This window comes from Callospermophilus lateralis, chromosome 1 (genome assembly GCF_048772815.1).
Source record: "Callospermophilus lateralis isolate mCalLat2 chromosome 1, mCalLat2.hap1, whole genome shotgun sequence".
NCBI lineage: Eukaryota > Metazoa > Chordata > Mammalia > Rodentia > Sciuridae > Callospermophilus > Callospermophilus lateralis.
Window position 1 is genome coordinate 29,406,926 of NC_135305.1, and position 25,339 is coordinate 29,432,264.

At 35.6% G+C, this 25,339-nt stretch overlaps 1 protein-coding gene across 5 annotated transcripts in view; it reads left to right on the plus strand.

The window, feature by feature from the left end:
- Window positions 1–22,133: 22,133 nt before the first annotated feature.
- Window positions 22,134–25,339, plus strand: part of Akap9 (A-kinase anchoring protein 9) — a 129,590-nt gene continuing 126,384 nt past the window's right edge. For all 5 annotated transcript variants that reach the window (XM_076833572.2, XM_076833591.2, XM_076833582.2 and 2 more), the window contains exon 1: window positions 22,134–22,416. In XM_076833572.2, coding sequence (XP_076689687.2) covers window positions 22,369–22,416 — 48 coding nt within the window. In that variant the 5' untranslated portion in view covers window positions 22,134–22,368. The remainder of the gene's footprint in view (window positions 22,417–25,339) is intronic.

Genomic DNA, 25,339 nt, shown 5'->3' on the forward strand with positions numbered 1-25,339 from the left:
AGCCATTGTGAATCAAATATCCTAAGATCATTTAATTACTTGCCTGCATTATCTAAATCCCTGCTTAAATTTCTTCCCTAGATACATTACTCCTACAGACTAAATTATTCATCTCACCAAACTTTCTAAACTGACAAAGCCTCTTGCTTTCTCGCCTAGAGTGCTATTGTGAAAGCGAGTATCAGCTCAACAAATACTTTCTCTTTTATTAAAAGATAAGGGTAAGGATCCATCATGTCTAAAAATAGATATTTGGAACTTAAAATCTGCCAGACCATATGTTGTATGACTCCAAGATCAAAGAAACAAAGACATCATTCTCCTGAGGGTATGTATTATAACAATCCTTCTAAGGGATTAAGTGCTAGTTCGTTTGTATGACTATAGAGTTGTGTAAACATCTGTAGCTATCTGAAGAAGAAAAACAGATATGAATTCCTGGGGATAGGAAATATCACAAACTGGCTCTGATCTGCATGTATTTGTGCCTGTGTTGTAAGAATGCAAATGAGAATGTGATTTTTTTTCTAGTCTGCTTAAGATTTCTTTTGTTGTTGTTTAGTTATCTTGTTTTTCATTGGAAATCAATGGAATGGCCAAAAATATAGGACTTAAGAATCTTCACCTATGAGCAAGATATCATTTTACAAAACATAGGATCTTTATAATTCTTTTTTTTTGTTTTAAACTTTGAAACCTATTTTCTAATGAATACTGTACATCATTGTTTTAAAGTTTTAAAAAATTTTCAAAACTTCTAAATAAGTTTTCAAACCTTTTGCCATTAATCTCTAAATATGTTTTACACATATAGTGCACATTTTATAATATATTACACATTTTATATGATACAAAATCAACCACCTTAAGAGATGTAATTACAGTATTACACTAGATAATCATTCTGAGACTCTGTATCCTAATACATTGAAGCAATTTAGTAGTTACCCAGTTTGGAAAAAAAGCAATTCCAACCCCCAAGGGGATTCTCTTCTACATTTGCAACCATCAAATCATCACTTCTCTTTAGATTGGAGATTTTTAAAGCCAAACACTTTAAATGTTAAAGTTGAAAGGTCCAGGTTTTCTCTAATAACTTGGCAATGATGTGTAGGCTGATTGTAATGATAGAAATGTCTGCTTTTTGTCAGCTAACAAAAGAAGAACTTCAGTCCTCTTCAAGTGATGGAATGGGTGGGAAGCAATGAAAAATAGTAACACTTTACTGTATATCATGAGCCTATATTTCTTTTAGTTTTTAAAATTGTGTGTATGCATATACTTGATAAAAAGATACAAAATCATACACAATAAATCTCTGTCTGTCTTCAATTACCCAGTTCCCTCTTTGGAGGAAACACTGTACATGGTTTCTTGGAGATTCTCCCAAAGAAAATCCATGCATTTGCCATCATACACCTAAAATACCTGCTTCCTTTCTCCCTCTCCCTCCCTCCCTACCCCATGCCTTGTGCACACCCACACCCCCCTCCCTTCCCCTTTCTCTCCCTCTCTCCCCTCTTTTCACCAGAAACATTAGTGTGATCAGTGTGATCGTATTCTTTGCTCTATTCTTGACTTGAAACTCTTGAAAATTGTCCTAAATCACCACATATAAAAGGACATCATTCAGGCTATTGTCTGCATAGTGAACCATTGTAGAAGTATACTATAAACAGTCTCTTAATGATAAAGCATTTAGATAGTTTCCATCTTATACTATTAGTTGTAGGCGGTAACAAATATTTCATGTGCATATATTTTATATTTCACATATGAAAGATTATAGAATAAATGCATAGGAGTTGAAACTGAGTCAGAGAACATGAGCATTTTAATTCTGATTTACAGAATCCAATCACCCCCCATAGGAGGCAATATACTCCTAACTGTAATATGTGAGAAGGATTGGTGTTTTTTAGTAGAACTCACTTCATATTTGTATACAAAAGAAATAAAAGAACAAAATATTATTTTTATTTTATAAATGTCAGAAAAACCTAGTATTTGAAATATAAAAAAATATAAAGTAATTTAACAGTAAGAAAATGATCATTTCAGTTTGTTACAAAAGAGAATTGTCATATTACAAGAAATGGTGTTTAATTATATTTTTCAAAATCATGAAAATAGTTAAATCTTTCTGTTTCTTTTGGTAATGCTATTATTAAAATTATGTGTAGAAAAATTTTATGCTACAATTATCTAGTATTCTAGATAATGATAAAAAATCATTGTACACACAAAAACTTTTCTGTCTTTATTGCATTAGAATTGGTATCAATTAATTATACATATCTAAAGTGTAAAAGTTGATATATTTAGGCATATGTACACACTCATGAAATTATCATCAAAATTAAAATAATGAACATATTCTTTGTCCCTAAAATTTCTTCATGCCCTTTTGTAATTCCTCTCTCCACACCTTTCTGCTTCTAGACAGTAACCAGATCTTCTCTCTGTCATTAGAGTTTGCATTTGTTAGAATTTTTTTTTTAATGGGTACCAGGGTTTGAATTCAGGGGCACTCAACCACTGAGCCACATCCCCAGTCCTATTTTGTACTTTATTTAGAGACAGGGTCTCACTGAGTTGCTTAGTGACTTGCTTTTGCTAAGGCTGGCTTTGAAATTGGATCCTCCTCTCAGCATCCCAAGCTGCTGGGATTACTGGCACACACCACTGTGACTGGCTTGTTAGAAATTTTGATCTGGTTTCTTTCATGTAGTACAATTATTTTGAAATTCCTCCAAGTTATTGCATGTATCAATAGCTCATTGTTTTTTATGGTTGGATAGAAACCCTTTATATGGATATACCACAGTCTATTAATTCACTTTCCTGCTCATGGACATTGGATTGTTTTCAGTTTGGGACTGTAACAAGATGTTATGGACATTCATGTACATTTTTTGACAGATATTAACTTCTATTTCTTTTGAGTAATTACCTGGTGGTATGAGGGCTAGGTCTAATGATCAACATCTATTTAAAAAATTGATAACTGTTTTCTATTTCTAGGATGATTGTACCATTTTAGATCTCTAACTGAAGTTCATGAGAATTACACTTGCTCCATATCTGCAATAACACTTAGTATTGGTAGTATTTCATTTTAGCTATTCTAATAGGTATGTAGTAGTATCTTGCTGTGGTTTTATGCCTTTATTAGTTATGTATAATATTTGGGTTCATTTTGACATAATCATACATGTTTGGAATTTAATTTGCTCCATTTCAGTCCTTGGTGCCTCCTCTATCATTCCCCTCCTTTCTCTTCCTTTCCCCTTCCTCTACTGATCTTCCATTTATCTATTTATTTTTAATTTTTGCTTCATAGATATGCATAAAGGTTGAATTCACTGTAATATATTTATATATGCACACAATGTAATTTTGTCAAATTCATCCCACATTTTCTTGTCTTTCCTATCCCTCCTCTCTCCGTTTCTTCTACTACACTAATCTTCCCTCTGTTCTTATGATATTTGATTCTCTTCCACACACCTTGTTTCCCCTTACTTTGTTCTAGTTTCTGCATAGTAGAGAAAACATTCAATCCTTGATTTTCAGAGTCTGGCTTATTTCACTTATCATGTTATTTTCCACTTCCATTCACTTATGGGCAAATGCCATGATTTCATTCTTCTTTATGACTGAGTAAAACTCCATTGTGTATATATATCACATTTTCTTAATCCATTCATCTATTGATGGGAAGCTGGGATAATTCCATAACTTGGTTGTTGTGTACAGACAAAATTTTGATATCAAAAATCTAAATAAGGGGCTGGAGTTTTGGCTTAGTGGTAGAGCGCTTGCTTAGCATGTGTGAGGCCCTGGGTCCGATTCTCAGCACCACATATAAATAAATGAATAAAATAAAGATCCATCAACATCTAAAAAAGATACTTTAAAAAAATCTAAATAAGCAAAAATTGGGACTGTGACTTTTTAATCTGTTATTATAATAGTCATTATAATACTACAACTAACCCTCAAATTGATAAGTAGGTATTCTGGATATACATCTCAAAAAAAATAGGAAAATAATAATAATTTTAATAGGGATATAAAAATTCTGACCAGATGATAAAATACTATTACTTTATAAAATGAAAAAAGTTTTATAAACTAATAGAAATAATAGAAAAGACTAAGCACTTTGTTTTAGAAGTTAGAGCCTTAAGTAAAACGAATGTTTGAAAAAAAAAAAAGAGTTCCTTTCTTGGTAAGGTAGATTTCTAAGGGTACCAATGACTACTCAATTAAAAGGAAAATTAAGTTATGCACTGAATATCTAGAAGGTTGTTGTTTCTAGGTATTTGTGATGTTAATAGATAAAATGTATTTTATGAAGATTTATGACTATCAGAGTGACAGTTCTATAACATTTTGTAACAACAATATGAATTATAATTTTAAAAATTGGAAAGAAATCGAATTCCCTTTATTTAAGAATTCTCGAATAATTCTCAATTATCTTTTCTCATCCCAAATATATTTTATTCCTTAAAATTCAGGTTCACCAGAAAGTCAATATCACTGTCTAGATTTTTCTGATCACATGAGAAGGATTGGACTAGATGGTTCAGTGACTAACCTCATGACTCACACTCTGATTAAAAGTAGTTACACAAATCGTTTTTAAGCAAACTTCCACATAGCTAGTTATTGTATTTAAATTCTGTCTGAAACATTCCAAAGAAAGCAACTATTGGTGAAGCAGGCTAAATGTAAAATCAGTCAAATGAATCTTTTAACAACATGGGCTAATCTAACATTTGAATGAATTTTTCATACTTCACCCAAATATTTATCATGCTGTATGTTTAGTCCTGAACTCCAAAGGCAAAAAGCCTCCTTTTTTACAGTGTCTTTAAAAAATTAACCTAACTATATAACTCTATAGCATATTTCACTACAACATGCAAGTAAAAAAGCATGACTACAACACAGAATATATATCACATGAAAATGAAGCAACAGCTTTTTAAGAATGAGCAAGAAATGCACCAAAATAAACATTTGTGTTTTTAACATCAAGTATCCTGTTCTAATTTGCTCACAATAGCATGGTCATTATCATCATCATTGTTATTATTATTATTATAGTTTCTAGCATCAGCATTATATGTGATAACAAAGCATTAAGTACTTTTAAGCTTAAACAGTCAATACTCCATATTATTGTCTTTTCAACACAGATTTAATTTCCGCAGCTGCATAATGTTGTCTATCTTTAATTTCTTCCAGAATTTTACATACCTTAGTGTTTTTAAAAAGTTAACATTATATACAACTCAAGAGTATACAAGAAATGATTTTACATCTCTTTAGTTAAACAAGCCTCCCTGTACAAATGTAGGAGTCATCCTCTGGATTGCTGGAATAGTGGTTCATCTTGAATGTTCCCCAGATGCTGCTACCATGGTGATGGACTAACTGGCAACAGTCTGCCCTGCTTTATTGTAACAGCTCATTCTGTTATTTCTTAAAGTAGAAAAAAAATGGTTTTAAAGACTAAAGTGAAATGTTTCCCAAGTCATAGCCCCTCTTTTTGTGTGCCTATGATGCTGTCTCAGCTAAACATAGATCTAAACTAAATTAATATCCCATATACATTACTCATGTACAAATTTCTATGGTTTACATCATCCTTCTGCTAATCTTTTAAAAGTTATTGAATTCATTATCTAATAGACTATTTAGCTGACCTGACAACCAATATCTACAATCAATAAAAGTCATTCATGTACATGACTGGATTCAGTTACTAAAATATCTAGGAAAAGATAAGGTAAAACATGTCCTTTCCAGATTATATTTAATTGTTTTTGAAGCAGATTTTAACAAAAGAAGTAATCAGCCAAACATCTAATTATCTTTCCTTCATTCTTTTCAAAAAGGTTCTAAGATCACAATTATTCATTTTCTATAAAATAGTGTTTCTATAAAATAGTGTTTTATATGCATTAGTTCACTTAAGTCTTACAATAGCCCTAGAAATTAGAAATTATTATCTTTACAAATGAGGAAATTGTAGGTCAGAAGAGTTAAATAACATCTCTACAGTTATACCATTAGTGAGATTGTTGCAGAGTTGGACTTGCAACTAGATTTACCAACTCCAAAATATTATGCTCACTTATTAGTGAGTGCAAGCCAAAACATGTCACAAATATTTATCTCCAGAGAACAAAATCAGAGGATATTAATTTTAAACATGACAGGGAGTATTGAAGATAGCTATAGAGATTGCTATTTTATAATTAAAATAGAACGCTCAAGAGTTACAAAGTTGTTGGTAACGTTCCCATTCTTAAATTAGGTGGTGGGCTAATTTCATTTCATTATATCTTCATACTTTCCCTTACATGTATGTTACATTTTCCACTATTTATTAAAATATTATGTAAACATATTTAAAAGAAAATTTCAAATGAATTTTCAAGAGATACTGTAAAATCTTTGTCTAAATGTCTTTAAAAAATCAAAGCTAACAAGATTTCGCCCTCACTAACTTCACCAGCAATAATTTCACCCAGCAATTCATGACTGGATGGGTTGCTGCCATGGTACACGCAGAAGTTCTGAATGTTCATTTAATACCATTTCTTTGCTCTTTCTGTGTCAGAACTCAAATGACTTCACTGGGTATTAGATAAAATCTGTGCCTACAATAAGATTAGGACAAAAGACCAAAACGATTAATTCTTCCAGGAAGGTCATTTCAACTCAAGTTGTACAAATTTGGATTTCAGCATTTGGGTAACTCCTATTAAGCCAACAGACAACACTCCTTGATATTAAAAAACAACTAGATTGAGTTATTAGAAAGGCAAACTGTAGTGACATCATCATGGTAAAGCATGAACATATCCATTTTCTCAAAATAGTAGTTTCTATTAAAATACGTGTTCTGTCAAGGGTCTTCAATGAGAGCCAACTAGTTCACAGTTATTTTTTAGCCCTATCCCATTCTCACAAATATCTGATAAGCTAACCTTTATTTTTTTAGTATCATTAATTTATTTTTATTATAAAGCACTCATTTCTATGATCATTTAAAAAACAGACCTTAATCCCACTCTTCAGAGGTAACCATTGGCTTTTACCAACTGTTCTTTGTTCTTTTATCACCTCCATGACTCTAAATAACATTGCTACAATACTATTACTTGATTTTTTTCTTTTTTGTGAATTATAATTATACATAATAGTTGGGTCCATTTTAAAAAATCATACATGTATGGAATTTGATTTACTTCATTTAAGTCCCCAGTCCCACCACCAACCACTTCCCTCCCACCTCCCTCTCCCTATTCTCTTCTCTCTACTGGTCTTCTTTCACTTCCTTATTCATTTATTTTTATTAGTGCTTTATATATACATATATATATAATGGTGGAATGTTTATTATTCACTGTGGTATACTTATACATGCACACAGCATAATTTTGTTAAATCCACAGGAAATTTTTAAATTTAAAATTGTATGTTTATATACTAGTATGGCAGTAGGTAAAAAAGGGTAACCGATGTGAATCTGCAATATGTATATAGGGTAAAAATGGGAGTTCATAATCCACTTGAATCAAATGTATGAAATATGATATGTCAAGAACTTTGTAATGTTTCGAACAACTAATAATAAAAAAAAGAAAAAGAAAGAGAAGAGCTGATCATTTAAGAAGTTATAATTAAGCTGTGAATTTTGAGGGAAGTACTTTCTAGAGACACAACATCTTCATAGACATTTATTTTTAGGTATTTAGACTTTATTTTTGGTATTTTTAGCTGATGCAGATAGGGAATTGAACTGGTCATCAGAGGACTTGAATTCACTTTGCCTATAAAAAGTGTATATGTAAGTTCCTTGCCTCCCATGATCCTCTGCTTCTCTCTCATTTTTTCCTAATTCATCAAATTACTAATATTCACCAAGAGGCTGAATATTAGTGCTTTTGAAAACTAAAAATTCCATTCAGCAAGTGTTTGAATTTTACTAAATTCAGGACTTCATTGAAAAATCAATATTCTTGCTTGGCCTTGCTACTGAAGTTATTTTGTGCAAACTTACATTATCAAATTTTTGTAATTATTTAACTAAATTCCATCTCAAATATATATGTATGTAAATTTAAAAAAATAAAAAATAAATAAAATTGTATGTTTACTGAAATTGTGTAACTTTAAAAAGTCAAATAGTAACTATAATGCTTATAATGAAGAACAGGAACTTCAAAGTATCCTCTTATTCTCAATCTTTTTTTAATATCTTTATTTTGTTTATTCATTTTTATGTGGTACTGAGGATTGAACTCAATGCCTCACATGTGCGAGGCAAGTGCTCTGCCACTGAGTCACAATCCCAGCCCCTTCTCAATCTTTTATGCCCAGTCCACAGCGGCAATTTTTTTCTATTCTTTTATGTCTTTCTGTTTACCTATTTACATTCATAATTCCAACTACTATGCTTATACTACTATTTTTATTATTTCGTTTCAGATAATTATTTATCAGCTTTTTATTGTGAAAATTTTATTTGACTCCTGTACATAACTTCCACACATTCTTCTCAACCCAAGGTTATAATTTTTGTCAAATGATTCCTTTTTTATTATGAAAATAAAAATATTATTAATAACTAAGACATGTAATATTCTTTGTTTTTTGTTTACGTTTTTGGGAGCATACCCAGGATTGAATTCAGGGGCACTCAACCACTGAGCCACATTCCTAGCCCTATTTTCTATTTTTCTTGGAGACAGGGTCTCACTGAGTTGCTTAGCACCTCACTTTGAACCTGTGATCTTCCTGGCTCAGTCTCCCAAGCTTCTGGGATTACAGGCATGTGCCACCACACCAGCTGGTTTCTGTTTACTTCTAACTCATTCTTCATGAACTCACTAACAGGACTATAGAAATTTTCTTTCCCCTTATGAACAAATATAAAAGGCAAACTCTTGGTTCTGTCCCCATCTCCTCCTCCTCCTCCTCTTTCCTCCTCCTTCTTTCTCCTTCCTTCTTCCTTATTCCTTCTTAACCCTCCTGGAGTCAAGGTCCTCCTGCTCCTGTCTGGACTACTTGTTTTTTTTATTGATTTTATTTTTTAAAGTACATAACAGCAGAATGTATTACACTCTTATTACACAGAGCACAATTTTTCATATCTTTGTATATAAAGTATGTTCATGCCAATTCATGTCTTTATACATATACTTTTTTGTTTTACAATTCTTATTACAAATATATATCACAATTTTTCATATCTCTGTTTGCACATAAAGTATGTTGACACCCAATTCGTGTCTTCATACATGTACTTTGGATAATGATGTCCATCACATTTCACCATCCTTGCTAATCTCCTGCCTCCTTCCTTTCCCTCCCACCCCTCTGCCCTATCTAGAATTCATCTATTCCTCCCATGCTTCCCCTCCCTACCCCACTATTAATCAACCTCCTTATATCAGAGAAAACATTCAGCATTTGGTTTTCTGGGATTGGCTAACTTCACTTAACGTTATCTTCTCCAACGCCATCCATTTACCTGCAAATTCCATGATTTTATTCTCTTTTATTGCAGAGTAAATTTCCATTGTGTATATATGCCACATTTTTTTATCAATTCATACACTGAAGTGCATCTAGGTTGGCTTCACAGTTTAGCTATTGTGAATTGTGCTGCTATAAACATTGATGTGGCTGTGTCCATGTAGTATGCTGTTTTTAAGTCCTTTGGGTATAGTCCAAGGAGAGGGATAGCTGGGTCAAATGATGGTTCCATTCCCAGTTTTCCAAGGAATCTCCATACTGCTTTCCATATTGGCTGCACCAATTTGCAGTCCCACCAGCAATGTATGAGTGTACCTTTTTCCCCACATCCTCACCAACACTTATTGGTGTATGTCTTCATAATAGCTGCCATTCGTTTTTAACATTTTTTTAATATTTATTTTTTAGTTGTACACAATACCTTTATTTTATTTATTCATTTTTATGTGATGCTGAGGATGGAAACCAGGGCCTCGCACGTACTAGGCAAGTGCTCTACCGCTGAGCCACAACCCCAGCCCAACAGCTGCCATTCTGACTGGAGTAAGATGATATCTCAGAGTAGTTTTGATTTGCATTTCTCTAATTGCTATAGATAATGAGCATTTTTCTCATATATTTTTTGATTGATTGTACATCCTCTTCTGAGAAGTGTCTGTTCAGCTCCTTGGCCCATTTGTTGACTGGGTTATTTGGGTTTTTGGTACTTAGCTTTTTGAGTTCTTTATGAGATTAGTGCTCTACCTGATGTGTGAGGGGTAAAAATTTGTTCCCGAGATGTAGGCTCTCTGTTCACCTCACAGATTATTTCTTTTGTTGAGAAGAAACTTTTTAATTTGATTCCATCCCATTTAATGATTCTTGGTTTTAATTCTTGCGCTATAAGAGTCTTATTAAGGAAGTTGGAGCTTAATCCCACATGATAAAGATTAGGGCCTACTTTTTCTTCTATTAGACTCAGAGTCTCTGGTTTAATTCCTAGGTCTTTGATCCATTTTGTACATGGTGAGAGATAGGGATTTAATTTCATTTTGTTGCATATGGATTTCCAGTTTTCCCAGCACCATTTATTGAAATTGCTATATTTTCTTCAGTGCATGTTTTTGGCAACTTTGTCTAATATAACATAATTGAAATTTTGTGGGGTAGTCTCTGTGTCCTCTATTCTGTACCATTGCTCTACCAGTCTGTTTTGGTGCCAATACCATGCTCTTTTTGCTTCTATTGCTCTGTAGTATAGTTTAAGTTCCGGTATAGTGATGCCACCTGTTTCACTCTTCCTGCTAAGGATTGCTTTAGCTATTCTGGGTCTCTTATTTTTCCAGATGAATTTCATAATTGCTTTTTCTATTTCTATGAGGAATGCCATTGGAATTTTGATGGGAATTGCATTGAATCTGTGTAATGCTTTTGGTAGTATGGTCATTTTGATAATATTAATTCTGCCTATCCAAGAGCAAGGTAGATCTTTCTATCTTCTAAAGTCTTCTTTGTTTTCTCTCTTTAGGATTCTGTAGTTTTCATTGTATAGATCTTTCACCTCTTTCATTAAATTGATTCCCAAATATCTTTTTTTTTTGAGGTTATTGTGAATTGGGTAGTTTTCCTCATTTCCTTCTCAGAGGATTTGTCATTGCTATACAGAAATGACTTTGATTTATGGGTGTTGATTTTATATCCTTGCTGAAGATCTGATTTACTACTTCTCATTTACTAGCTCTAGAAGTTTTATGGAGGAGTTTTTTGGGTCTTCTAGGTATAGAATCATATCATCAGTGTATAGTGCTAATTTAAGTTCTTCTTTTCCTATACATATCCCTTTAATTTCTTTCATCTAATTGCTCTGTCCAGTGTTTCAAGAACTATGTTGAATAGAAGTGGTGAAAGAAGGCATCCCTGCCTTGTTCCAGTTTTTAGAGGTAATGCTTCAATTTTTCTCCGATTAGAATGATGTTGGCCTGAGACTTAGCATAGATAGCCTTTACAATGTAGAGATATGTTCCTGTTATCCCTAGTTTTTCTAGTGTTTTGAACATAAAGGGGTGCTGTAATTTTGTCAAATGCTTTTTCTGCATCTATTGAGATGATCATATGATTCTTATCTTTAAGTCTATTGATGTGATGGATTACATTTATTGATTTCCATATGTTGAAACAAACTTGCATACCTGGGATAAATCCCACTTGATCATGGTGCACAATCTTTTTGATAGGTTTTTTAATTGGATTTGCCAGAATTTTATTGAAAATTTTTGCATCTATGTTCATTAGAGATATTGGTCTGAAGTTTTCTTTCTACAATGTGTCTTTGACTGGTTTTGGGATTAGGGTGATATTGGCCTCATAGAATGAGTTTGGAATTACTGCCTCTTTTTTATTTCCTGAAATAAATTAAATTTTACAAATAAGAAAATGGAGACCAAGAGATTTGACTTAATTTTTCCATTATCACATGGATAAGAAGTAACAGATATGGGATTCAAACCAAGGTCTGAGCCACTAACACTTGACTACAACTGTTAAAGGTGGGGGAAAGGGAATAAATGAAAAAAATAGAATACTGAAGCACTTTAAAACCAAAAAATATCTCTCCTTCAAATTCCATCAATTGGACATTTGTACCTAAAACAGAAGCAGACACAGCACAGCTGCTTGACAAATACTTGTGAATGAATATTTTATAAAAGCTCTAAAAGAAAGGGTGTGTGTGGGGGGGTGAAACAGATTCAGAGATCATAATCATAATGGGAGGGAGAGAGGTAGGATTGAAGGAGTTAGGGTATATGTAAGAAGTTATTATAATTACAGGCCATAAATCTAAGCTGAATAATAGACAGGAATTAAGAACATGATAAGATGCATGAAGATATGGTGGTTAATGGATTAAATATTGTGATGAAAAGAATGATTGAGAATTGGAGTCCCCAAGGAAATCAGCTGAAAAAATAAGAAGATATATTGGAGAGTAGGATACTTTTAATTGAGATTATCAAGGAACAAGTGCAAGTGTTAGTAATGACAAAGTCAGCAATGTAACAGTAAATGGATGACTGAGAGGGAATAAAGGACAAGATCAATGGAAGATACAAGATCAAGTAACTGAGAGGTCAGGGTACTGGAAGGGTTGCTACAATACTGAAATGATGAGAATTATGATAGGAAGTACAGTAGAGAGAGTCATTGAGGCAGGCCTAAAAATCTTCAATAAGTGAGGGGTTGAGATCTACAATAAGGAGGTGGTACATCTATCTAATGGCATGAATTTTAGATAGGATCATGGTCTAGGACACAGAACAGGACAAGAGGACTTTTAGTCTACCTCTGCCTCCAGTAACATAAGGCATTTTAGGAAGCAATAGTAAGAGGACTATGGGAAAAGTGATGTTGTAGGGGAGAGCCAAGTTTTAGCAGATCAAGAAGTAAATGGAAAGAAGAGAGAAAAGCCTAGAGATATTTGGGGTTCTGCTGATTATGCTTGTGAGTTCTAAAGGGCACGATAGAAAGATTTGAGAGATAAATGAGAATGAAGGGGGAAGCAAAAGATAGGGGTTGTGTTACAGAATATGTGGGAGGTTCTCTTAAGTTACAGTGTTTGGGGGAAAAAGGAAGGCAGGAAGGAGAAAATTGAAGCCATTAGCTAGATGATTATGTTAGACAGCTTTCAATCACTATACCAAAATACCTGAGATAATCAGCTTAAAAAGAAGAAAGGGTCAGGAGCAATGGTGTGCATCTGTAGTCTCAGCTGCTTGGGAAGTTGAAGAAGGAATATCACTCAAGGTCAGGAGCCCAGGAGTTGGACACCAGCCTGGGTAAGGAGAGACCCTGTCTCCTAAGGAGAAAACAGAAAGAGAGTGTTCTGTGTGTTGGGGTGGGGTATTTGGGGCTCACCCTTTTGGAGATTTTAATACATGGTTGGTTGGCCTGTTGCTTTTGAGCCTATGGCAAGGCAATATGACATGGCAGAAGCATGTGATGGGACAAGCCTGTTTACCTGAGGGCCAGGAATGAAAGAGAGGAAGAGGAAGAGTCCAGGGTACCAATATCCCCTTCAAGGGCAAGTCACTCAATGACCTAGAGATCTCCTACTAGACCCCACCTCTTAAAGGTTCTCCCACTTCCAATAGTGCCACATTGGCACCAAGTATTTACCACAGGAGCCTTTAGCAGACATTCCAAATCTAAACTATAGCAATGGTTCAGTTGTTCTACTAAATTCTAGATTTATTAATTCTTTTTAGCTCGTATTGTATAGATATAACTTTCATCAATTATTGATGTTGGAATATGAGATTAAAGAAAAAAGATCAAAACTATATAAAAGGCTCTGTGGATTCATTTTATCCATTCTTTGTGTTTTTATCTCTAGATCCTAAGGACTGCAGATATTGCTAGAATAATTTGGAAATTAAAATACACAGAATGGAAATTGTCACAAGAAATTTATTGAACACCAATTTCTGTTTTTCAATAACTGAATAGGTAATAAAAAGAAAAATAATCATGAAAAAGTATAGTAATACTGAAAATAGAGTGTATGATCCATTTCTAATTTTATGTCATCATACATAAGGTATTTTTTTAAATCAATCCCTTGGTCAGCCTCACAGCCTTAAATTTCATTGATATACAAACTCACATTCCCTATTGTTTAATAATGCAAAACTAATCAAATGTGCATACCAGAAACAAGAACAAATTTTGTGAAATTGTTGCTTATAACAATACATGTAGTATATAACATCTTAAAGATACATTTATACAAATGGGTTACATATTTTATATTACTAGCTTTTGGAGAACTATTCAGATCATCAGACTTTCTGTAAATAAAGTGAAAATAAAATACTGTCTGCCAACATGTTCAACTAAAGGCTTTCCAACCAACAAATATCATGTTGTTTTTATATACAAGAGTTGGAAACTAAAAGTGATCTATGGTGATTCCTCTAACAGTCAAAAATATATGTCTTTTGATTTACAAAAATCTATTCTATGAATACTGCCTTTCTTAGTTTTCCTCTCATAAGCATACTTCTGTTTTACATATTCCACTTCACCTAACAAAATTAACAGTAATTCTTTAACATAGAGCTAGTCACACAAAATATCTCATGTTCTAGATTTGGATGACTGCTGTCTCACAGTGTCCTTTAACTTATTCTTTTATTGCTTGGATTTCCTATATAATAGCATTTAGATATAGAGGCTTAATTAGATGGCAATCTGCTTCCTGTCTCTCTCTCTCTCTCTCTCTCTCTCTCTCTCTCTACTGGGGATTGAACCCAAGAGTGCTTTACCACTGAGCTAAGTTCCCAGCCCTCTTTTTTTTTTTAAGGCAGTCTCACTAAGGTGCCTAGGGCCTCACTAATTTGCTAAGGCTAGTCTTGAAGTCACAATCCTCCTGCCTCAGCCTCCTGAACTGCTGGGATTACAGGTATGCAGCACCACACCTGTCAGCCATTTCTTTCTCTTTTTTAAGGCAAGAACACTGCATGGGCAGTGCTACTGCACTTTCTGTTGCATCACACCATGAGGCATTGTCTGCTTATTCCACTTTGATGATGGATTTTATCAGTAGTTTCAGGTGGAAGAGCCTTATCCCTTCATTATAAAGTTCCTGGTTAGTCTTACAACTAATGGTTTTCACACACATTGATTAATGTTGCTCAGATTCATTATTCTGGGGGTTTACAAAAATTATTATTTTTAAATTCTATCAATTCTTCTGCACTTATCTTTTCACAGTGGGGTTAAGCCACTAATCTGGTATATAGTGGGGTTCATTTGTTTCATTTTCCCTTTTTTTAGGGATTTTTTTTTGTTTTCATTTTTATTTAATTTCTTGTTATTGTTTTTGGAAACAAAAAAAAAAGAATTATGTACCCTTATAATGGTGGATTTCATTCTTTAGTTTCTTGAATAAAAAATGCAGGGAATAAAAATTAATCAATTCTGGGGATACAGAAAGAGTTCAAATATTTTATCTTATTTTACCTATTTAGAAAAATGGTATATAGCCTATGTAAGATCTATTTTTTTAGCCTCCTGAAAGATATAAAGAAAAATTACACCCAGATCACCTTTGGAAATGGAGGTCTTGTATAAGCACATAGTGGGATGTAATGTGGCCCAGGATGTTATCTTCTTAGTTATAGAGTTACTCCAGGCACTTTGAAGATTGAGGAGCAGAGCAGGGAAAGCCTCATGGAAAATTGGAATCATGCTTAAACCCTAATGACCTGAACTCTCTTAGATCACAAGACCTCTGATTTCCCAAGAAGGGAATATATGATAGCATATATGATTAGGCCCACATATGCTATTCAAAATGGAGTGCTAAAATTGTTTCAAATGTTATACTGCTCTAACTCACAGCAGGTTAGTCTTCTTGGTGTCACATTTTACAGTGCTCCAAACAGTTGTAGCTCAGGATAATAAGGCTAGTTTCACTCAAAACCAGCAGAAGACAAAGCACCTTCAGGGAGTTTCTGTGAGAAGAGTAACACAAAAATTAGTGGGTTTTTAACATTTCACAGAATCTTGGCTGGAAGAAAAGAGATACTGAAAGACTAACAACTTGAAGTTTTCCTTCACATTTAAACTAAATACATCTTCAATATAAAAAATAATATAGGCCTTTGAGACAACTCTTTGGGAACTCATTTTATATTTGAGTTCATTTATATTATATATATATGTTTATATTCTGGGACTACCTAATGGTATGAAAGTCTTTGAAGACCTGAAATTACCGTGCATATATTATATTATTCACTAATTAATTGTAATATCTTAAATTGTATGCTTATAATTATGTCCTCTTTAATAGTAACACTTTAAATTTTCCAGAACATTTTATTCAATTATTGGACACTTTGAAGGAGTATTAGTTTCATTGTTATTATTTCAAAGGGTAACTATTTGAAAACTAAACAGCTAACAAATTTGTTCTGAGTTGTATTTAATACATTCTGTAAGCATGAATTTATTCCTTTAAAAGTCTACTACTGAGCTGGGGTTGTGGCTCAGTGGTAAAGCCTTTACCTAGCATGTGTGAGGCACTGAGTTTGATTCTCAGCACTACATATAAATAAATAAAGGTCCATGAACACTGAATGAACAGTGGGTTGTAGAAGACATCAAGGAGGAGATTTAAAAATTCTTAGAGATAAATGAGAACATAGACACAACATATTGAAATCTCTAAGATACTATAAAAGCAGTTCTAAGGGGAAAGTTCACTCCTTAAAAGAAGAAAAAGTCAACAAATAAATTACCTCACATTATATCTCAAAGCCCTAGAAAAAGAACAAATCAACAGCAAAATCAGTAGAAGGCAAGAAATAATTAAAATTGGAGCTGAAATCAATGAAATTGAAACAAAAGAAACAATTGAAAAAATGATAAAACAAGAAGTTGGTTCTTTGAAAAAATAAATAAAATTGATAGACCCTTAGCCTCGCTAACAAAAAGAAGGAGAAAACTCAAATTACCAGCATATGTGATGAAAAAGATAATATCACAACAGACACTACAGAAATACAGAGGATAATTAGAAATTATTTTGAAAACTTATACTTCAATAAATTAGAAGATATTGAAGGCATTGGAAATTTTTTAAAGTCATATGGTTTGCCCAAATTGAATCAGGAAGATATACACAATTTAAAATATATATATTTATATGTATAAATATATACTTATATATAAATAATTTATGTATTCATATATATAAATTTAAAAGTCTACTATTTATTTGTTTGAAGATGCATTTTGGCAAAATGGAGCAAGACTCAAATCAGATGGTTTGGAACTAGGACTTGCTAGGACTTTTGCTGCCCAACCATGGAAGGTGGTAAGTCACTTAACTTCTCATGCTTTGAGTTTTTTATTCTATAAAATGTGGAAGATGTGCCACTATGCTCCCTCCTATTTTTTTTTAATTTATATCTTTCACTTATATTAATTAGTAAAAATCATCATAGTTGGTTTTAGCATTTAGTGTCTCCTTTTTTTCCCTTCAGTTTAGCCTTAGTTACAAAGAACAACAGTCACATTTACAAAAGAAGCTAAATTGTATGTACCATAAATCTTTGTCTTGTGAAAGCTGTGATATTGTTATGTGGATTTCTGGCAATGTGTAAAATGTTATTAATGCCTAGTGAGCATCTGTCTGACTATTATGGAAAATTGATGAATGGGAGGAATTGGAGTTAGGATCACATAGTTAAACTGAGACACATGAGGACTAGAATATAATGGGGAAGAATGAAGCAGATGTCCTAGCTTGAATTCTTGTGATTTTCAAAATATGAGATAATAAGGGTCTGGTTTATTATGGTTGCAATGAAAAGGGACAATATGGGAAAGAGTCAAGAGACACTGGGAAAGAAAGCACAATGGGGACATAGTTCCTGATAAGCTATGCTGGATGAGGAAGAGAGAAACAAAACATGAAAAGTTGAGGAGACTAGAAGAAGGTCATTGACTGAAATAGAGAAGGTTGGACGTGTTGTCACAGCAGAAAAGATGTTGGGCATAGTTTAAGGGAAGATGCTTCACCACAGGGGCATGGGAGGTCTGCAGGACCCTCCTGCTACCACATCACTACTTCCAAGACACCCAAGTCTTGATCTTGTGGTAGACAGTAGTGACAGTTTGTGAACGATGCCCATAGGAGCTCATTGCATTGCAGGTGATGATTAGAAATGTTCAGAGGAAATGGTACTGGCAAAGTCTTCTAAGGGGAAACAAAGCCATGAAGGTGGACAAAATGGTTAAGCAACTGAGTAGATAATTACTCTGATCTACAAACCAAAGAAACAGATGGAAGTTTTCTCTAAATAATTTTGGTTTAGGTTATAGTCATATAGCAGTTTCATTACCATAGGATCTTTTATATGGATCATCTGCTTATTAATTTAGATTTGGAAAATTGAAGGAAGTAATCAGCAAAACTTGGTTATTTCAATTTCACAACAGATACTTTAGAAAAAGCAGGAAAAATGAGTATATGTTTGCAAAGAGATCAGTATCAGGGATTGAAATCAGGGGCACTCAACCACTGAGCCACATCCCCAGTTGTATTTTGTATTTTATTTAGAAACAGGGTCTCACTGAATTGCTTATTGCCTCGCTTTTGCTGAGGCTGCCTTTTAACTTGCAATCTTCCAACTTCACCCTCCTGAGCTACTGGGATTACAGGCGTGTGCCACTATGCCTGGCTGCAATAAATTATTGATGAGATATTTGAAGGAATAAGACTCAGTACAAGGTAACATTTTAAACATGGTTTAGGAGTACTGCCATCTTATGGGAAAAAACTGACACCTGGCCCAGAGCAATTGCTGCTGGTCACCAGCCACTGTAGCTTCCATCAGCCTGTGAGCATGGGGACTACCTTTGCAAATCTCTTCAAGGGCCTTTTGGTAAAAAAGAAATGTGCATCCTCATGTGGGTCTGGATGCTGGAGGAAGATGATAATTATGTACCAACTGAAGCTTGGTGAAATCGTGACCACCATTCTCACCTAGTTTTTCATGTGAAGACCAATAAGTACTAGAACACCAGCTTCACCACGGGGCATGTGAGGTCTGCAAGACCCTCCTGCTACCACATCACTACTTCCAGGATACCCAAGGCTTGATCTTGTGGTAGACAGCAATGACAACCTGTGAACGAGGCCCATAGGAGCTACTGAGAGTGCGCCAAAAATAAGCTAGGCTACGAGGGACCTCCTACTAGTGTTTGCCAACAAACAGGACCTCCCCATTGTCATGGATGCAGCTTTAGCTACAGGTTTTAAATGTAAATAGTGGGTTTCCACTTAGGCAGTTTCTGATACTCTTATGCGATATTACTCAATTTTGTGCTTTTTTTAATTATAAAAAGATAATTGACTCACTGTCAGTGCTGAGAAGGGATTTAGACATGCGAACACCTGGCATCCTGGAGCTCCTGGGCTACAGATTGGTGTTGGGATCCATTTGGTGGTTGATTTTTAACCCCAACCCAGTGCATTTTTAAAAAGTTAAAAGTACAAGATAAGGAGAACACTTGAACACACAGAAGAGACTACACCTTGTGTGTACATCCTGAATTTCAAACTCAGATTTCTAAGGATAACATTACTTCTTGGATGCCTAATTTTTATGTCTAAGCTGTATCAAAACTGAATTCTTGATCTTCAAATTTGCCTTCCTCCAAGTTACTGGCAACTACATCACTTTAGTAGCTCAGACCACAAAACACCAGAGTCATCCTAGACTCTTCTTTTCTCAAACCTCACATTCAATCTACAACTTCTATGGCACTGTTAGTTCTATATTCAGAATCTGATCCTATATCATTGCTTCTACTACTACTACTACACTATGGTTCAAACTCCCATTATCTCTTGTTTGAATTATTGCAATAAGAACAAAATAGATCCCTCAGAGTCCTTTCTCCTAATAGTTGCCAGATGTCCTTTAATAACATAAGTCAGGTCAGGTCACTTATCTGCTAAGAATTTTTCAATGGCTCCTGATCTCACTCAGTAAAAGCCAAAGTTCTTACAATAACCTCCAGAATTATACAGGATCTGGCCCTGTTTCCTCTCTGTTCTACTATTTTCCTCCTTGCTCACTCCACTATACCCACCCTTGCCTCCTGCTTTTCCTTTAATATATCAGTCATACTCTAGCTTAGGGTCTTTGGATTTGCTCTTCCCTCACTTATCTCCATGGCTCTTTCATCTTTTCCAAGTTCTTTATGAAATATCATCTTTTTTGGGAATGACTTGAGAGAATGAATGATGTGTCATGACACAAATGTGTGAATGGTATAACATGGTATGAATGAACAGATGCTATAAATAAGACTTAGAGCACCAATTTTACATGCTTCCTCTTTTAATAAAAGTCAACACACAACTTTCAATATTCATTAAGCACCCATTACATGTAAAACAATGTATTTGGTTGATTGCTATTAGTGAAGGGAAATATTGAAATAAACTTGTTGCTTTAGCAGATGTTCTTGAATATTTTCAGCACACACCAGAACAAATAGTTGACTTCCTCAGCCACTGAGAAAACAGTATTCACTAACAAAAAGGAATATCTATCAAATATCCTAGGGCTTCCTCCGTCTAGGAAATCAGAATCTACAAACACAATCTTTTAGTCCAGGCAGTATTTAAATCTCTGCTCTGTTTGAAATATGACCGAGTAAATAACTTTTTTTTTTTTTGGTATCAATTCTTTGTTCCCTATGGTAAATTGTCTAACCTCATCCAATTCTCAATTCAGGTTGAGATAACAGGGCAAGTTGGCAATGGGGGAGCTTGAGAAAACAAAATCTTAAAATTTATAAATTTTAAAAATTAGGACTATTGCAGAATAGCTCTATTTATGTACATTTAAGTTCTTTAAATTCTCCTTTTTTCATTTTTAAATCCAACTTTCACTTCACACTACTTCTATGATTGAACTCATGATTCAAAAAAGGAGAAACTATCAACCTGAGACAATGCAATGTGTAGATCACCCTAGGAATGGATTTGAGGATTGGAGAGTACAGAGAAAAACAGAAGGATTAAGGGATCAGGTGAAGAGTAATGCTCAATTTATAAACACGTTTCATTTCAAGCCAACAAGTGTCATGCAAAGCATGCAAAGCATGCAAAGCAGTAGGCTCATCATTTCAGTAATAATGACTCAGGATAAGTCTCTGCCGTCAAGAAACTGGGAGTCCTGGAGTATTATTTAAAAACATGCAGAGTAAATGAAGAAACTACAAGGAGAGAGAAAAAAAACTGACATTAAGTCAGATGTTTTAGTATACCAGGGGCAGTCAAGTACACCAACAACCCTTCCAAAAATTTCAGGTAAGGTCAGACATGATAGGTAACTTGTTTTAAGTCATTAAAGCTAGAAAGTTAATATAGATCGGCTTTGTTTCCTGCCTATTTTTCAAAGTTCAGGCTTCTTTCAGAACACTGTTGATGAACTGACGCCCCTAAGAGGTGTGCAAGGGGAGTAAATTTTGACTGGACACGTCCCAGTCACCCTGGAAAGAACAAAGAAATCAGAGCGATCTGGGGGGCGGCGCTTGGGGTGGGCCTTGAAGGATGAACCCGAAATTGGGCGGGAACCAGTGTGGGGGGAAAAGGGCGGGGCTCTCAGGCTAACGAAGTAACGGAGCTGTTTCCCCCCAATCCTTTGAGTCCAGGGGGAGTCAGTCTAGGTTGAAGGCTAGCATCCCGCCGCTTCCTCCCTCCCATCTTTCCCATGGGGTTTTTCAGGAGCGATCGCCAATTGCCCCAAGAAGCATCTGTTATATGTGTTATTTGGAAAACCCCAGTGTTCTGGAAGCAGTGAATCCCCTGCACGGTGGGGGTCGTCCGGCAGGCTGGAGCCCTCCGGGCGCGCTGAGGACTGGGTTACAACGATCGGCCCCGCAAAGCAGGGGGGGGGGGAGGGGGCGGGGCCCCGGGCGGGGGGGGGCGGGGCCCCTGGCGCACCTGCCAGGCAACGCCGCGTTCCAAGCGCCTGCGCGCTGTGACGTGTCTTGACTCCCGCCTCACTCTGTGTTTACGTGGAGACGAAGATGGCGGTGGCGACCGCTGTACTCGTGTGGACGAGGACGATTCGCCAGTGATTGCAGCGACAGATTGGTTTTGTTCGGGGGGGAGGCAGCTCCCGGCCGGGCCCTGCGGCCTGGGTCGCGGAGCTAGCCGTCCCACCTCGGTCTGAACCGATTTTTCCTTTCTACCCCCGACCCCCTCCCTGTTCTTTCCCTGCCTACCCCGCAGAAGCCATGGAGGACGAAGAAAGGAGGAGAAAGATAGAAGCTGGTAAAGCGAAGGTAGGAGCGCCGGGGACCGCTGGCCAGAGGTGGGAGGCGGTGGCCGGGAAAGGGTGGGAGGAGGCCTGGGGAACGAGTTTGCGGCAGCCGGGTGCGCTGCCCTCGGAGGGAGGTACTGCAGCGTCTGGGTTTCCTCCCCTCGCTCCTGTCCCTTTTCCTAGGACGTGTAAAGCCCGGTGCTGCTACCTAGCTGACGAGACTTCGGTGGTGATTGAATGGTGTGGCTCTTTTCTCACGACTGCCCCAATAAAACACCTCTCTCTCTTTTTTCTTTAAACCTTATTGATAATTAGGTGGTAATTAATAGCCTTTAAACCTTCAGCCCTTCACTTTTAAAGGGAGTTTTATGGGTGGTGCAGGCATTGTGTTTTCCAGGGCGGGGATTTAGAGCTTTCCTTTTATTCAGTGGGGAATTTGTGCGCTCATCATTAGCTTGTCTTCCTTAGGTGGCACGCTGGCACTCGAGGACGTGTGTGAGATTGGCCTGTGACAGCTGCCTCAGCAGTGGCCTGAGTGTGCCACAAGTGCCAGCTGTAAACTTGGCTTTAGGGGCGTTTTTAAAAGCATGTCTTTGTACGTTCCTGTTTGGAGGTCTTTGTCATGGCAGTTGGTTTTGTATCCTGTGGATTGGAAGTTCTGAAGACGGAAAGATTCCACAGAACAAAGCTTTAGAATTCCTGCTTTAAATAATTTGTTTTACGTGTGTGTGTGTGTGTGTGTGTTGTGAAGTTCTGATTTTATGTGTGTGTGCGTGTGTATATGTATGGAAATTGTAACGCAAACATTACAAAATTGTATTATGCATAGATATCCTTCTTGGGGCATCATGAAAAATTTAACATAGACAAAATATAAATCGAATAGCATTTTTTTAAAAAAAATACATATTTGAGCAGTTCTTTAGGCTTGCCTGAAAGGCCCCCTTCCTCCGTACAATGAGTTACTTTTTATAGGTGATATTCTTTTTAGAGCTAATGGATAACAATCATACTTGAAACACAATTAACTATTTTTCCTCTCTTCCTTTCTTTCTTCATTCTTCCACATAAACAAAGGAAACCAGGTCAATGATTTCAGTAATCAATGAAAGAAAGGCCTTACTGCAGAGATGCAGTAGTAGATGTTCATCAGAAGTGTGTTAAAGGAATGTGTATGTTAACCAGCTTCATATTTCTAAAATATAATTGACTTTTTTTATAATCTCCCCCTTTTAATGTTAAGACTTAAATGCTTGTATGTAAACAGGTAGATTTTGTTTTTTACTCTAGAATATATAAATGAAGGAACATTGGCATTTTCAGAAGCCCAAAATTGCTTACAATTGTGCAACCCAAGGGACTAAGCAAGGGACTAAGCAAACACTCTGCATCTAAGGAATTGAAAGTAATTTTGTGTACCTTTTCAAAAGCATGGAAGTTCTGGTTAGATATCTTATTTGTTACCTAAGAATGTTTACTGCCTTCTACCAAATGTATCTTTCTTAAATGTATGTAAAGCAGTTCTACTAAACATAGTTAGCTTTGAACAGTCACATTTCATAATAATTAAATTGCTTGCTGTAAGTAGATTTGGCAAAGTAGAATTTTGATTTCTTTATGTATACATTTCTTTATCTTTCAAAAGTCTACCTATGGGGTAAAAATCTTTTTAAGTTAATTTTTATTGTAGTTTATTTTCCTCTAGAAATGAACCCAGTTTCCAGTAAGAGATCCTTGAGGCCTTTAAGGCAACATATGTTTGCTGTAACATTAGCTATCTGGTATAAAATACTTTACTGAGGTCATGATTCCTCAGCCATGTAAGTGCAATGGAATATTATACAATCATTAAAAGGATTAAGGCTGAGAGGGACTTGGTAAATAGAGTGAAAACAACATTATCAGAAATAGTTTAGATGTTGCAGTGGTATACACCTGTAATCCCAGCTACTCAGGAGGCTGAGGCAAGAGTCTGTCTGAGGGGAAAAAAAGTGTGGCGGGGGGGGACTTAGATTATAGCTCAAAGGTAGAGCACTACTGCCCTTTATCTCCACTACTGCAAAAACAAAACTAAACAAAGTATGTACATTATTTCATTTGTATAAACATGTGCTTTTAGAATGGGATTGAAAAACTATTATAAATATAGTTATTCGTGGGCTAGGATATAGCTCAATGGTAGAGCACAAGTTCCTAGGTTTAATCCCCAACACCAAACAAAATTTATAAAGCAGTTCTACTAAACATAGTTAACTTTGAACAGACACATAATCAGCAAACTTAGATCAAGAGGTGGAAATAGAGAAATGGCAACAGTCTCTGCTTTCCAAAGTAGGAGAGACACATGCTCCTGGGTAATAAGTACAGTGAGAGGTTGGATTTTGGATCTCACCCCCCCACACACAACATTTTGTTAAAATATTTAAAATGCTACTGACTCATTTTCTAGAATATTTTATAAGGAAAACTCTCAATATCAATTAAATGCAACCTAGCATAGTGCTTTTCAAATAGCAGGTATTCAATAAGTGTTTGCTTCTCTCCAGCTGTGCATGCTGGCAAGATGAGCTGGTCAAAAGAGCTGGCTGCAACATTAAAGTAAGGAAACAGCGAAGAATCATGCAACCCATGGACACGAGTTTCTCAGGTGGAGGGTGGGCCTGCTCTGCTACCTCAAGGGTCCTCTTCCACGCTGGAAGGCAAGAGGGCAAGAGAGCAAGTGCACTTGGAACCCCTCTGTTTATTAGGGAAAAGACATTTGATAGAATGTTCTACCCCAATAAGGCAGAGGATAGTGTTTCAGCAGGGGTCACCCAATCCTGTTGGGTACTGCTCAAGCCCAGAGCTGAGGCTCTTCCTTGATGAGTGGGGGTAAAGGCCACTTGCTTGGTATAACACATGGTGTGGCGTATGTTGCCAGTTCAATATCCCCTTTACTCAAGGCT